The sequence below is a fragment of the Liolophura sinensis genome, chromosome 6 (assembly GCF_032854445.1).
Source record: "Liolophura sinensis isolate JHLJ2023 chromosome 6, CUHK_Ljap_v2, whole genome shotgun sequence".
Lineage (NCBI taxonomy): Eukaryota > Metazoa > Mollusca > Polyplacophora > Chitonida > Chitonidae > Liolophura > Liolophura sinensis.
In genome coordinates this window covers 56,891,601-56,905,353 of record NC_088300.1, presented here as the reverse complement: position 1 = coordinate 56,905,353, position 13,753 = coordinate 56,891,601, and the positions used below count along the sequence as shown (strand labels likewise).

Here is a 13,753-nt window from a genome sequence, read left to right as displayed (position 1 = left end):
CACAAAAAAATCATACCTGACAAAGGCAGGAATGAACGAACTACTTGCAACTTTTGGCCCCAAATTACTTCAGGTGGGGCTGACTGGTATAAAACCGGCTCAACATGACGTCAGTCGCCAATTCGTTAATTTTCGACAACAACAGATATGCATATACATCACACAGAAGTTGCATGGTGTTCGCTTGAACATTGGTCGTCACGTTGGATACACGAACAGCGCAATAAAATCAAAGCGCAACTGAGGTACATACTTTGATTAAATTAGGATGGTAGACGATTTGGAAACGATTTCGCCTAAAGCTTGCGTCTTTCCGTAATCATTGAAAACTGTTGGCTGCTTCTCTTTGCATGAATCCATCCAAATTTATATATATATATATATATATATATATATATATATATATATATATATATATATATATATATATATATATATATATATATATATATATATATATATATATATATATATATATATATATATATATAATTTCTATGGTGGTTTATGTTGAACATTGTTCTGAAAATTAGTCTTGCGATTATAGACACCGGAACATGCATTACTTTGGCAAATGACTCGTTTGTGAATGTGTGTTGGCATTTCAACCAAATCAATAAACGAGGCAATACACTTAAGATGTGTGGATGTTCAGTTTTGTTATATTTGTGTGTAGCTGTGGTACACAGTCCTTTTTATAAAGTATATACTATAAGAACAAAAGTTTTCAGCTACATCTTCCGTTTGTGCATGTATTTAAGTATATCAAAAGAGACGATCTTTAATCCTGTATTGCCTTATTGGTCATAAAGCACGATGAAGCAATGACCAGTCCAGTTAACTCTTTCCAAGTATTTAGTATTTAGTATAACACTGGACTATCTCTTCGAGTCAGCAAGAAGACACGCTGTTCACTCACCAATTAACCCCATTAACTGCACTAGATGGGCGGCTGTGACTCAAACTTTCTAAAAGCTGAGAAAGCCGATACCTGGGCAAAACATTAAGAATCCACAGGCCAGAGGATCCGACCATGCTTACGCAATCCTATCGATAAACAGTCGATTTACACTGAAATGTACGAGGAAATGAAATAAATCCATTCTTGGACGCGATCTCTCTGGCCTTACGTCGATCGGATGCAGCAAGAGTGATACTTTAACCAATTCCATTTCTCCACACGAATGCAACGTGAATAAAACTTTTTACGTTGCAGCTAAACAACTTCGCAGACTTGAGACCGACTTTTTGACAACGTTGAAGTCTCTTAATTTCCAAACACACAAAAACGTTCTACATTCTCACGCCTTTATTAATTCCTCAAACAGGCCTTATGGCAAATTTATTTGACAAAAATGCTAAATTTTTATATGTGTATAAAGTCGAATGGTACGTTCAGAAATTCCATTATACCTGGGTTCACGTTTATACAATATGTCCTACATATAACACAATGTAATGCATGCATTGCGTGATATACATGTATATACACACGTATAGCGACTTATTGCATAGTGCATGTATTAAACAATGCTACCATGATCTCATCAGGGTTGAATCCACCGCAGTTTCTCTCCAGCACACGACTTTGAGTTTGCTTCACACACGTATATATCCAAAATTTCGCCCACATAGGAGACAAATAAATGTAATAAAATGTTCATTTTGGTGTTGAAAGTTACAATTTTCCAGTAGACTACCACTCCATGTTCCAGGGCAGACTATATGCACTCGTCGATTTTTACCCAGACGATGGCTGATTAACTCACAGATGTCATATACAGTGCCTTATTAATTCACGAGTATCGCATGCATGTGGTTTATGGCTTTGGATGAAGACATCGCCTAATTGTTGGCAAACGATGATGAATTGCATAAAATACTATATATATATATATATATATATATATATATATATATATATATATATATATATATATATATTTGCCCGCCTAGCTATAGCTTATATATACACTTAGTTGTTATGTCCATTGCATGTACGTTAGTCAGTTTATGAATTATATTTGTGGCCTACATCCACATGTCATCATAAAATGATCATCCGCCGTACTTAATGAAAATATACGTATGGGACCATGCCTTAATGATAAATACACGCTGATCCATACTGATGAATGTTTACAATTAATTAAGATGTTACAGGACTTTATCAATTATAAAAAAATGCCAGTGATTCGTTGGTAACTAGCGATTAAAAGACCTCCGAAACGAAATATCCTCCACGGCTAATATATATATATATATATATATATATATATATATATATATATATATATATATATATATATATATATATATATATATACGGTTGTGGCATTAGTAACCATGGCGACAGGAATGTGGCTGATAAAAGTGTACGAACTGTTATCTCCCGCATGAACTAGTCCCTTTTGTTTACATCATTTCCCTGACACGTGTACGTATTGTGTGACATGTATGCATGTATTACTTTCGTACTTATTTGTGGGACACGTCAACTATTTTACTACCAGTATATCAGTTTGAGAATTTTTGTTCATATTATAAGTTGTCCTAGCCATATAACTTTCAGAGGTCATGATAAACATATATAAATAAAAGTGGAATAATACAGTTATAGTGTAGTTTAGAGCAGATCGTTTAATGCTGGCCGTACAATTATTGATACTCCTGAATGTATACGCTGATACCATAGGCCTACAGAGATTTTTCAGAGTGTTTATATCTAGTGTAACTCCGATCTTGCTTCACCGACTTCTGTGTCGTGTGGGAAACAACTAGACAAAATACTTGTTCTGCAATCGACTGTGACTAATGCATCATTTGGCTCCTTCTTTCAGCTTCAATGACGTATGATCTACCTGGACATTTTTTTTTTGTCCCCGAATTTGAAAAGACAACTTTCTTAACACGACAAACAAACTCGGTGTGTCAGTCTGTCACGGTTGTGTGTCGTGGCCGCAGAGCACTATCAGCGTGTCTCCCTATGTCAAGTCTTAGCAAGCCTTTGTGTTCGCTCGCGATTCGCTGGCGACTGTCATGTGACCTGTCACGTGGAGAGCAGACTTTTATCCGCCATATTATAGATTTGACTGCTGTCGAAGTGGATGCCAGGTGATTTGACCGAGTGGTAAGCAAGCAACAGTTAGACGACATGGGGGACGGAGCAAAGTATCAGCCACGGCTCTGTACGCTGTCTAAATGGGCCCATTTTAACGGCTATGGCTTTAACCTGCATGCGGAGCGAGGGAAGGCCGGTCAGTACATCGGTAAGGTGGACGCAGGCTCCCCGGCCGAGGCGGCGGGCCTCAAGCAGGGGGACAGGATCGTCGAAGTGGACGGGATGAATATTGGCAATGAGAATCACCAACAAGTTGTCAGTAGGATCAAAGCAGGTGGTAACAAGACCTCCTTACTTGTGGTGGACAGTGAAACGGATAAGTATTTTAAAGATCAACGCGTTGTTGTGAGGAGTGATATGCCAGAGGTTCTGAAGTTGTCAAGCGAGCAGCCACGCCCCGCGGGATCAGGTAGGTACCCCCCTGTACGTCATACCCACCCAGGAACACCCTTACCCCCTACCCCGCTATGCCAGCCTCTTAGAAGCCCCCGCACCCTTCATAACCCCTCCTTCCGAATCCGTGGGAAAAACGGACCACTCCTGTAGGAATAGAGAGACAATGAAGAGAGCAGACATTCATAGGGCCAAACAATTAGTTTTCCAAAAGTTTTGAAGTTAGTAAGAGTGAACTTTTTTCATCCCCACCCACCTCTGCACGGGGAGCTGTAAAGATAAGGTTGACACCTTTGTGGGTCATTACCCCACTTCTCAGATGTCCTTTGTGCAGCAACCTAGTCTTTATAACACCCAAACTCTGTCCTTATGTAGGCCTACCATGTTATAGAGGCATACAAGTAGATCAGCATTCTTGCAGACATGGAGTAACCCATAAATTAATAATTGCAGGTATAAATTAAATTCCTCAAATGTTCTCATACCATCATGTAAGTCAGATATTCTTGAGTATGGCATTTGGCAACAATCAAATTAAAATCATATGTCCTGATCCACCTTAGGTGACAAAATTTTTGACAGTTTGTCAAGATGGTACCTACTAGTGAGAGCTGTTCAAGGCTATATCAGAATTTACCTAGCAACAGGAGTGTGCCAGGTAATAGCGGAGTAATAAACACATCCCATGTCAATCAGTCTGTCAGGTGACTCAGTAGTGTAATAAATGGAATATACCTATATTACACAAACATGATAGACGTAATGAGTATTGCACAATATTGCTTAGGATTTTTTTTACTGTGGTGATTTTTTTTTACCGTGGTGATTTTTTTTTACCTTGGTGATTTTTTTTTGTTAAATTATTTATTTTATTCATCTGTTTATACCAAAGCTTATGTCTATGCATGTGATTCAGGTGATTTTTCATTCACTGATCTGTTGTTTGTAATTTGAGACAGGATGTCACAGGTTAGGGTTGTAATAAGATACAGGTAGATGTTAGAAATGGCTCTGTAAATGAGGCTATAGGTGAATATGTGTTCATTAACACACCTGGGCAGACCTGCATACCCAAGGCTGTGCTAATTATATAGCAGTGATGCATATATGTATATCATAATTTGTAATGTTGATTGTTTCATAGTTGATCAGTGAATTGAGCTGTTGTCTAATGATGCTTAGTGTCCAGAATGTATTCTGCATGCATGTGTGTGTAGGTAATGTGGTGCATACACTCATTTACATAAAACCTGTAAGCTTGATCAGAGTCACTACTATATACCAAAGGTATGCATGGTCATCTCATCTATTTCCCTGCTCAACTGAATCTACATCTGGTAGAGCAGGGCAATTTAACATGGACCTTTAAATAATGAGAGGAAATCAGTTTTTACTGAATTTTCTCTGCTGACAGCTTGTAAAAAAGTCATATTTCAAAATGTCCTGGCCGGTTTTGCTCTTATAAACATGCTGCTCATACTAGAAATAACGACGTTATTCACAAATTTCTTTCTTTTTCCTCTCTGATCTGTGGTATAATTAGCTGTAGTATACAAGGGAACATCCACCTCAGCATGTAGTTCTGATTTTCACCTTAGCATGTAGCTCTGATTTTCACCTCAGCATGTAGCTCTAATTTTCACCTCGGCGTGCAGCTCTGATTTTCACCTCAGCGTATAGCTCTGACTTTCACCTCACTGTGTAGCTCTTTCACCTCACCGTGCACCTCTGATTTTCACCTCAGTGTGTAGCTCTGACTTTCACCTCAGTGTGTAGCTCTGACTTTCACCTCAGCGTGTAGCTCTGATTTTCACCTCAGCGTGCAGTTCTGATCTTCACCTCAGCGTGTAGCTCTGGCTTTCACCTCAGCGTGTAGCTCTGACTTTCACCTCAGCATGTTGCTCTGACTTTGCTTGCATCAGAGGGTTCCTAGACAGTGCATAATTAAAACCTTTTCAAAAAATTTCAATTCCATGTTGATAGTCCTGCAGTACTCATTCATTCTTTGTCACTCAACATACCCTGTATATACATGTAGAAACTCAGGTATATAGACACTAATAGGCCTTGATTATTCATCTTGGGTGATCTGTTAGAAAGTTTCATCCAAAAACCAAATTTATAATTCTTCACATGATGTCTTTTTGAAGTGGAGTATTTTAATGTAATATGCTGCATAGTATAGATAATTAGATAGAAGGTAAACACTGGAAAATGAGTTATACAAATTACCCACTGAAGTTAATGAAATAGTGCTCTTAATCATATGGCTGGAGTACATATATTAATTCCAGGTATAGAATACCTGTGACAGTATATGGGTATATCACTTGTGGATGACCAGCCTGGACACTTACAGCCAGTGTCAGGTGTCTTAATCACCTAATTACCTGTACAATTAATGAAGATCCTAAGCTGACATGGACTTAACCTAGGGGTTGACAACCTCTCAAGGTAACACGGTGACGCGTCTACATATAGGAGCATTGCTCCAGATAGACTGGACACAGTTTATCAGCAGACAGTGTTGTAACATGGAGACATTACCTGATATTTGCTGAGGTTAAATATGTCAGTAGGAGAAGGGGTGTGTCAGAGACAGGCCTGCTCCGCACGACAATGTCACTGACTATCTCAGTACACTCTAAACATTGACAACTGGAATTTGGACATGTTTTTTGTCTGGTCAGCTGAGGGTATATGATTCAGACGGGAGAGTAACTCGCAGTAACTGATGAGGTGGTTTCTGTTAGGGATATTGGTGACATGGACAGACAGTAACTAATCAGTTTAATTGCTCTATGTCCTGTATTGGCCCTAAAATTCTCCTGGATAAAAAGCATTTTTGGAAACTAATAAAACATGCTAAATATTACTTCTTGTGCTGCAATATATTATTCCTTCTTCCAAGTGAGCCCAGCATGAAGGGGATAGTGCAACTACAGGTTGACCCGCACCAGTATAATGGCTTGGGTGGGGTGGCTTACTTGCCTTCAGTAAGGTGTCTCAGTGAAGCTGCACTAGATAAAAGAGCAGTGGAAGTCCGTCCTGCAACAAGGAGGCACATTACATGCTCTGTAAGGATTCCTTCGTCGTCATATGACTGAAAAATTGTTAAGTACCACATTACTCACACTCACTCAATCAAAGTGAGCCTGAAAACCTTTTTCAAAGATCAATCATAATCATGCAAAATGAGACACAGTGTATGTATATTTAGGCCCACACTCCAGTTTAAAGAGGCTTGTATATGGTTTTTGTCCTGACAACAGGAAACTCTGGAAAGCTCTTTCCACTTGTCGGTCAGCTGCCATCACTTTCCTTCAATAGATAATGCACTCCTTTTCTTTTTGTTGTGGGATGGACCTCAGCGTCAGAATACATGTAGCTGTGCAGGAAAACCACTGAGTTAGTTCAAGTGCACTGCTTTGTCACAAAAAACTGTTCACCCAACCATGGACGTCTCCATTACTTCACATATACAAGACAGAAATATGTGATATAATGCAGATGAATGGTGAATCATTAGTTGTAAACAATCTGCACAGTACAGGAATTTTTCTTCTGTAGGACTTCATTCTGCATGCGAGTGTAATCCCTCACAATTAGTAGGTGTCCATGCATTGTCGTAACTCACACGTAGGGTCATGTTCTCAAAATCAACACCTGTTATTTACAGTGTTTAAGAAGAACTACTAATACTAGCTTAAGTATATTAAATATAACTCATAAGAGCATGTAGCACTTAAGTATATGTAATTATGAAGGTGTATATTAAGTACGTATACACCATGTACTTACATATGTACATCATATACATGTAGCTGTTAAATACATGTATGTATGTGTGTAAAGCTGTGAGACTCACACTGGTTGCCCATACATGTGGTTGCATCAGTAAGTATGTTGGTGTGGTGTCAGATACAGTGTAGTAATTGTTATCTGGGGTTACATTTACTGTGTGTACTGCACAGTTGTATCTGTAGGTAAATTGATGTGGTGTCAGATACAATGTAGTACTTGTTACCTGTTACCTGTAGTTTTATTTACTGTGTGTACTGCACAGTTGTATCTGTAGGTAAATTGATGTGGTGTCAGATACAATGTAGTACTTGTTACCTGTTACCTGTAGTTTTATTTACTGTGTGTACTGCACAGTTGTATCTGTAGGTAAATTGATGTGGTGTCAGATACAATGTAGTACTTGTTACCTGTTACCTGTAGTTTTATTTACTGTGTGTACTGCACAGTTGTATCTGTAGGTAAATTGATGTGGTGTCAGATACAATGTAGTACTTGTTACCTGTTACCTGTAGTTTTATTTACTGTGTGTACTGCACAGTTGTATCTGTAGGTAAATTGATGTGGTGTCAGATACAATGTAGTACTTGTTACCTGTTACCTGTAGTTTTATTTACTGTGTGTACTGCACAGGCGGCTTAAGGATGTAATGCATACACATATGTAAGACTTGATCTTAGGAATATTGTTAATGACAATTGTAAGCCATATATTCCAGGAAAATAGTTTAAACCGCTTTAAAATTCCATCAGACAAATTTTATCTTTTGTTTTGTTTTTTTTTTTTTCATCCAATTCAAAAGGTTTGATTTTCTTACTCTGGATTAACCCACGAATAGTCACACATGGTATATTGTGGTGTATTTGTATGCAATGTGTAGAAACATGTTGTTAATATGTCTGCTAGTCACACATTTTCCCTGTGTGAGTAAGAGGACTGGGATTTAAAGTTACTTTCTAGGTTATGTTGTGTATTTAGGTTTGTGCAAAAAAACAAGAACATGCTTATCAAAAAAAAGAGGAAGTGATGCATTGCAAATTTAGTATCAAAAATTTCAAATATCTTCAAGAGGGTTTTGTGGATCTTCACTCAACTAGGACAGAGTGGTGTGACAAATGGCCATTTTGTTTTTCCTGCCCATCTAGCTAAGTAGGCTGTGAAGTATCTTAGTGCGACAGCAAACTACTTGTACAATGTGGTTGTTTTCCACTTGTCCGAGTCAGTGGCCCCGCAATGTTCACCAATATGATGGTGTAAAAAATTTCTACTCCATCACAGTGGCAGACAATCCTGTACTTCACTTCCTGCATGCAGACTGAAGTTGAACTTTTTGTTTTTTCTTTTCATATCATTTATGTGATATGTTAGTGAATACAGGCATAATAGAGCTGAGTGTGATTTGATGTAGCAGGATTAAAGTGACTTCCTCTGAAGTGTTTACACTTAGCCCTGTGATGTAAGAACAGCCGTGGTTCAGCTAGCCGCTCCCGCTGATTGTTTGGTTGCCTTTAATTATTAATGAGCACTAATCATTCATAGCTAACACATAGTTAGTTAGCAAGCCGACGAAAATAACTAGACCAGTTAATTTAAGAGTGAACACCCAATCAGGCAGGTTTCTGTTAGGGGCACCGTTACCTTGGCAACACATCAACATCTACCTGTCTGCTGTCAAAATTAGCTTTGCTCATTATCTGGGGATCTGGTTCCCTGTTTCTTCATAGGTGTAACCTGAGCAGTGAAAGCCAATGTTTGTAGATCTTGGATCTGTTATAAGGTGTATGTGTGGCATCTAATGTAATACAAAGGATGGTGATTAGTCATAGAGAAACCCTCATACTTATCCTGTTTTCCACTTACATGTAATTAAATATTTCATAACATAAATAATCTGACATTTCGCCCAAAAAATTACAGTTTAAGGCAGATGACAAATCCCATGAAATGCTTCTTCTGCTGCTGAAACTTCAGTTTTTCCAGTAGGTTATCTTCTTACTTTTCAAACTTCAAAAATACTTTCCACACAGATCAACAGGACTCTGAGAATCAATCAGAATGAGTAACTTAGTCCTGTTCAAAATGTTAGATTTTTTACTTACTGTATGTGTATCTTGTTTATATACACGTAAAATCAGATTTAGCCCATTTTGTCCACCTTTGCGCATATAATTATACACATTTTTAAGTTGACTTTGGAAACAAAACTACATTGTTTGGATTGGTGATTTTCAAGGCCTCACTAAAAGTGTAATTTTACCATTCTACACAGATTAATGCCTTCACAATATGCTTGAATAAACACCTTGCAAACATGTGAAAACCTTGAAGAATTACAGTATCTCTAAATGTAACAAGTGAGTTAATTCAGCTGCACTTGTCACTTTCTCTGTCAGTGTTTTTTCCAGAACATTTGCCACTAGATTGATGTATACAATGAGCAAACTTTGTTTGACATTGTGTACATATTTGGAACTTTGTTGCCTTGTTAGCTGACATAGGCTTTAGTGTTTAGGATGTCAACTCTACATGGGAAAAGTAAATCACTAAATAAATAATCTTTCCATAACATGAACTGTAATAGAAAATAATGGGACGAAGAATCCATACTGAACTATGTCCACATACCACATGTAGTTTTGTAATAACATTATGTATGTAAAAGTGTCCAGAATTAACATCCACATGTGTCAAATAAAATACCATGATCATATATACAGTTTCAGTGCTGTAATGAATGCTTTTGTAACATCTAAAGAAAATTCTTTGTTTCATTTTTGTGGTCATGGACAGCAGTGTTGAAATGTCTACTGGCTGTTATGGTCATAATTTCAGAGGATTTGTACCTTAAAGTATTCATCTACATTTAGGTATAAGTGTTTAAGGTGCTGTTTTCTATTCTAGCTGTACTGTGTATACTCATGCCTAATCTGTTATCTCTGATATTCATGTCAAGCAGTTCCATGCATGATAACATCTCCACATTACCATCTCCATAAAACCAGCTTGCTTACTCGGCCATGGCCGAGCTGTCAGGTAGGAATCACTGCACACTGACCAGTGTATACCTGACTAAGACAGGGTGGTGGGATTTGACCTGTGGTAGATCTCTGTGAAGGCCTTACCCCAAGGTGGTCAGCATGAGTAAACATCCACTTTAGCTGCACCCCCATAGAGCCAAATTATAACTTGCTGTTAAGGGTGGGTCAAGTATAGCTATACACTGGCAGACAAGAGTAAAACTAGGCCATTTGTTAAGTGTTTACTGCATGTGTCCTTTTATGTTCCTGCCAGCATATAGCAAGGAAATCTGGGGCAGTTTACTTAATGCATATGTGTACATATACTGGTATGCATAATACATGCTGAAACGTGTGGGTATCTGTATATACAAACTACATAAGACATTTGTACATTTGTAGGGTTATACTGCACTGGGTCAGCTCATTTTATACTGTGACATATGTACAGTCTTTGTTATCTAATCTAGCACACAGTTTGGACAGGTAGAATCTTGGGTAGTCTTAGTGCTATACCTGTCTGCACACTTCAGTACAAGCCATATTTAATACACCTGTTGAGGACAGGACATACATGTGATCAGAACCTGTTGTCTCACCCTGTTACCCTATTACCTCATCAAGACCTCGCATGACTACATGGCTGACATTGCCTGGGTGTCAGGTGTAGCCTACCTTAAAAGTGGACAGATTTGCAGATTAAAACTGATGTTATTACTTTATTACCCCTTGCCCTAACACCCTTTTAGACCCCCCCTCCCTCCTTTAACCCCCAGCGCACTGGCCTGGAGAATCTGCAGCAGAGGTTGGGTTTGCATTGTCACATGGAGTAATACTGGAGAACTATGATGTGACTGCAGGGTTGTAGTCGTTCTGGGACAGATGGGGGATATGTCTGTGTGTGGATATGACATGAAGCTATAGGAGTACACTGAGAGTGCCCGTGATGTGGTTGAGTATATGGGATCCTCCTGGTCGGCTCAATCCCCCAACACCCTGCCAGTCAACTGTGGCCATCTTACCTGGCAGCTAGATGACCTTGTATGTCAAACCTAAGTGCATTTTGATGTTGGCTCGGATTGCCGACCCATCTATATAACACACTCACTGAGCACACTCACTCTACTGTTATTGACTAAATTTAGAAAATCAACTGGATGCATGTATCACTTAAATATACACACAACTTGTATTTATAGTTCTGAGTAAGAAATTGTTACTTCGTACAACTTTGCACTTGGGGTCTTTTAATTCAGCATAAGTTATTTCACTCTTTTTTTTTTTGGAATGAGATATATTGTACATATACTAGCATACATGTGTATATGTGGATACTTTTTCTACTTTGTAATATTTTGTATATATGGAGCACTTTGATGTAGCACATGTTGAATATTGCATTATAACAAAAGATCCCCTCCCAACAGTTTCCTCCCAACATTGTTGTAAAACTAAAATATTCATGAATATGGGGTAAAACACCAATCAAATAAATAAATAAATAAATATAGCAAAGGGGGAATATTAAGATATGCACCTAAAGTGAACGTTGCAGAATGAGAATTTGCCTTCAATCCTTGAGTTGGAAGAAGACACACTTGTACAAAGCAGTCAGTAAGAAATAAACTGTTAATGTTCCTGTTATGTCAGGTTCTCTTTTTTTTTCTTGTGAAGGTTGGAAAGTGGGGGTGGCTCCTGATAGAGATAGACAAATTTAAGACCTATATCAGTGACAAATTCAGATATCTGCAGACTAATGCATAATACCAGTTCATGTTATATACAGCCCAGCAAAGTGACTGGGTCTTGGAGACTTCAAACAGTCATAAATGATGGAACCTGGAGATCCCCGGCCTAACCCCTCAGCTTTAACTGACCTGCACAGACAAGCCTATCTCAGAGGAACTTTGAGAAAGTCCATTTATCTGACTAACAATGCATGGGCTACTGTCTCGCCCCTCCTTGACCCAGCAGAATGACCTCCCCTTTTATGAGACACCAGATACCCACCAGGAGGCGTTGATGCATTATTTAAGACAAGTTTCTTGTGCCTGAACATGTTTAAGTATAAACAATGTTTGTACAGGTTATCAAACCTTTACTTTAATTTTATGGAAATGTCAAACAGACGTGTATCAATATTAGAGTACAAACAGTACCTTGCTGAACCTGGCTTGTATCTATTAACCCATTCCATGGTACATTATATATATCTGTATGTTGACCCATTTAAATCAATACACTAAACATACATTACACTGTGTTTACCAGTCAGGGTATATATTCTTTGGTTGCCAGTAATAGGAAATTTGTACAGGGATTACCATGTTTAAGCTATGTATAGGTAGTCAAGAACAAATAGGAAATCCTCTGGAGAAATTATGGCAAAGTCACCATGTAGAGTAACATGGTACACATTACATTTGCAAAAGTTAGAGATTCGGTTTTAAGAGTTGGACAAGTACATGAAATTTGGATATTTTTCTGGATGTGTAGATCATCATGTTAAAAAGCTCTGTGTAAGTGCGTACTTCATTCAAGGTTATCTTTGAGTGTTTGTCAGTATGATTCCTCATACTCCTGAAGAGTGAGTGAGTGAGTGAGTGCTTGGGGTTTAACGTGGTACTCAACAATCTTTCAGTCATATGACGACGAAGGAATCATTAGGGTGCATGTACTTGTAATGTGCCTCCTTGTAGCAGGACGAATTTCCACACCTCTTTTATCTAGTGCTGCTTCACTGAGATGACTTACCGAAGGCAAGTAAGCCGCCCCGATTCATCTTACTCCTGAAGAGTGTAACTATAATTCACAATACTCCTGAAGAGTGTAACTATGATTCACCATACACTTGAAGAGTGTAACTATGATTCACCATACACTTGAAGAGTGTAACTATGATTCACAATACTCCTGAAGAGTGTAACTATGATTCACCATACACTTGAAGAGTGTAACTATGATTCACCATACTCCTGAAGAGTGTCCGTATGATTCATCTTACTCCTGAAGAGTGTAACTATGATTCACCATACTCTTGAAGAGTGTAACTATGATTCACCATACTCCTGAAGAGTGTAACTATGATTCACCATACTCCTGAAGAGTGTAACTATGATTCACCATACTCCTGAAGAGTGTAACTATGATTCACCATACTCATGAAGAGTGTAACTATGATTCACCATACACTTGAAGAGTGTAACTATGATTCACCATACACTTGAAGAGTGTAACTATGATTCACCATACTCCTGAAGAGTGTAACTGTGATTCACCATACTCCTGAAGAGTGTGACTATGATTCACCATACTCCTGAAGAGTGTAACTATGATTCACCATACTCCTGAAGAATGTCAGTATGATTCGTCATACTCCTGAAGAGTGTCAGTATGATTCATCTTACTCCTGAAGAGTGTA

General features: G+C 38.3%; 1 protein-coding gene across 1 annotated transcript in view; it reads left to right on the top strand.

Moving 5' to 3' along the window:
* Positions 1-3,066: 3,066 nt before the first annotated feature.
* LOC135466669 (Na(+)/H(+) exchange regulatory cofactor NHE-RF1-like) overlaps positions 3,067-13,753 on the top strand; it is a 29,598-nt gene continuing 18,911 nt past the window's right edge. Inside the window, exon 1 of the mRNA XM_064744294.1 lies at positions 3,067-3,530. Within this exon, the coding sequence (XP_064600364.1) occupies positions 3,155-3,530 (376 nt within the window). The 5' untranslated portion in view covers positions 3,067-3,154. The remainder of the gene's footprint in view (positions 3,531-13,753) is intronic.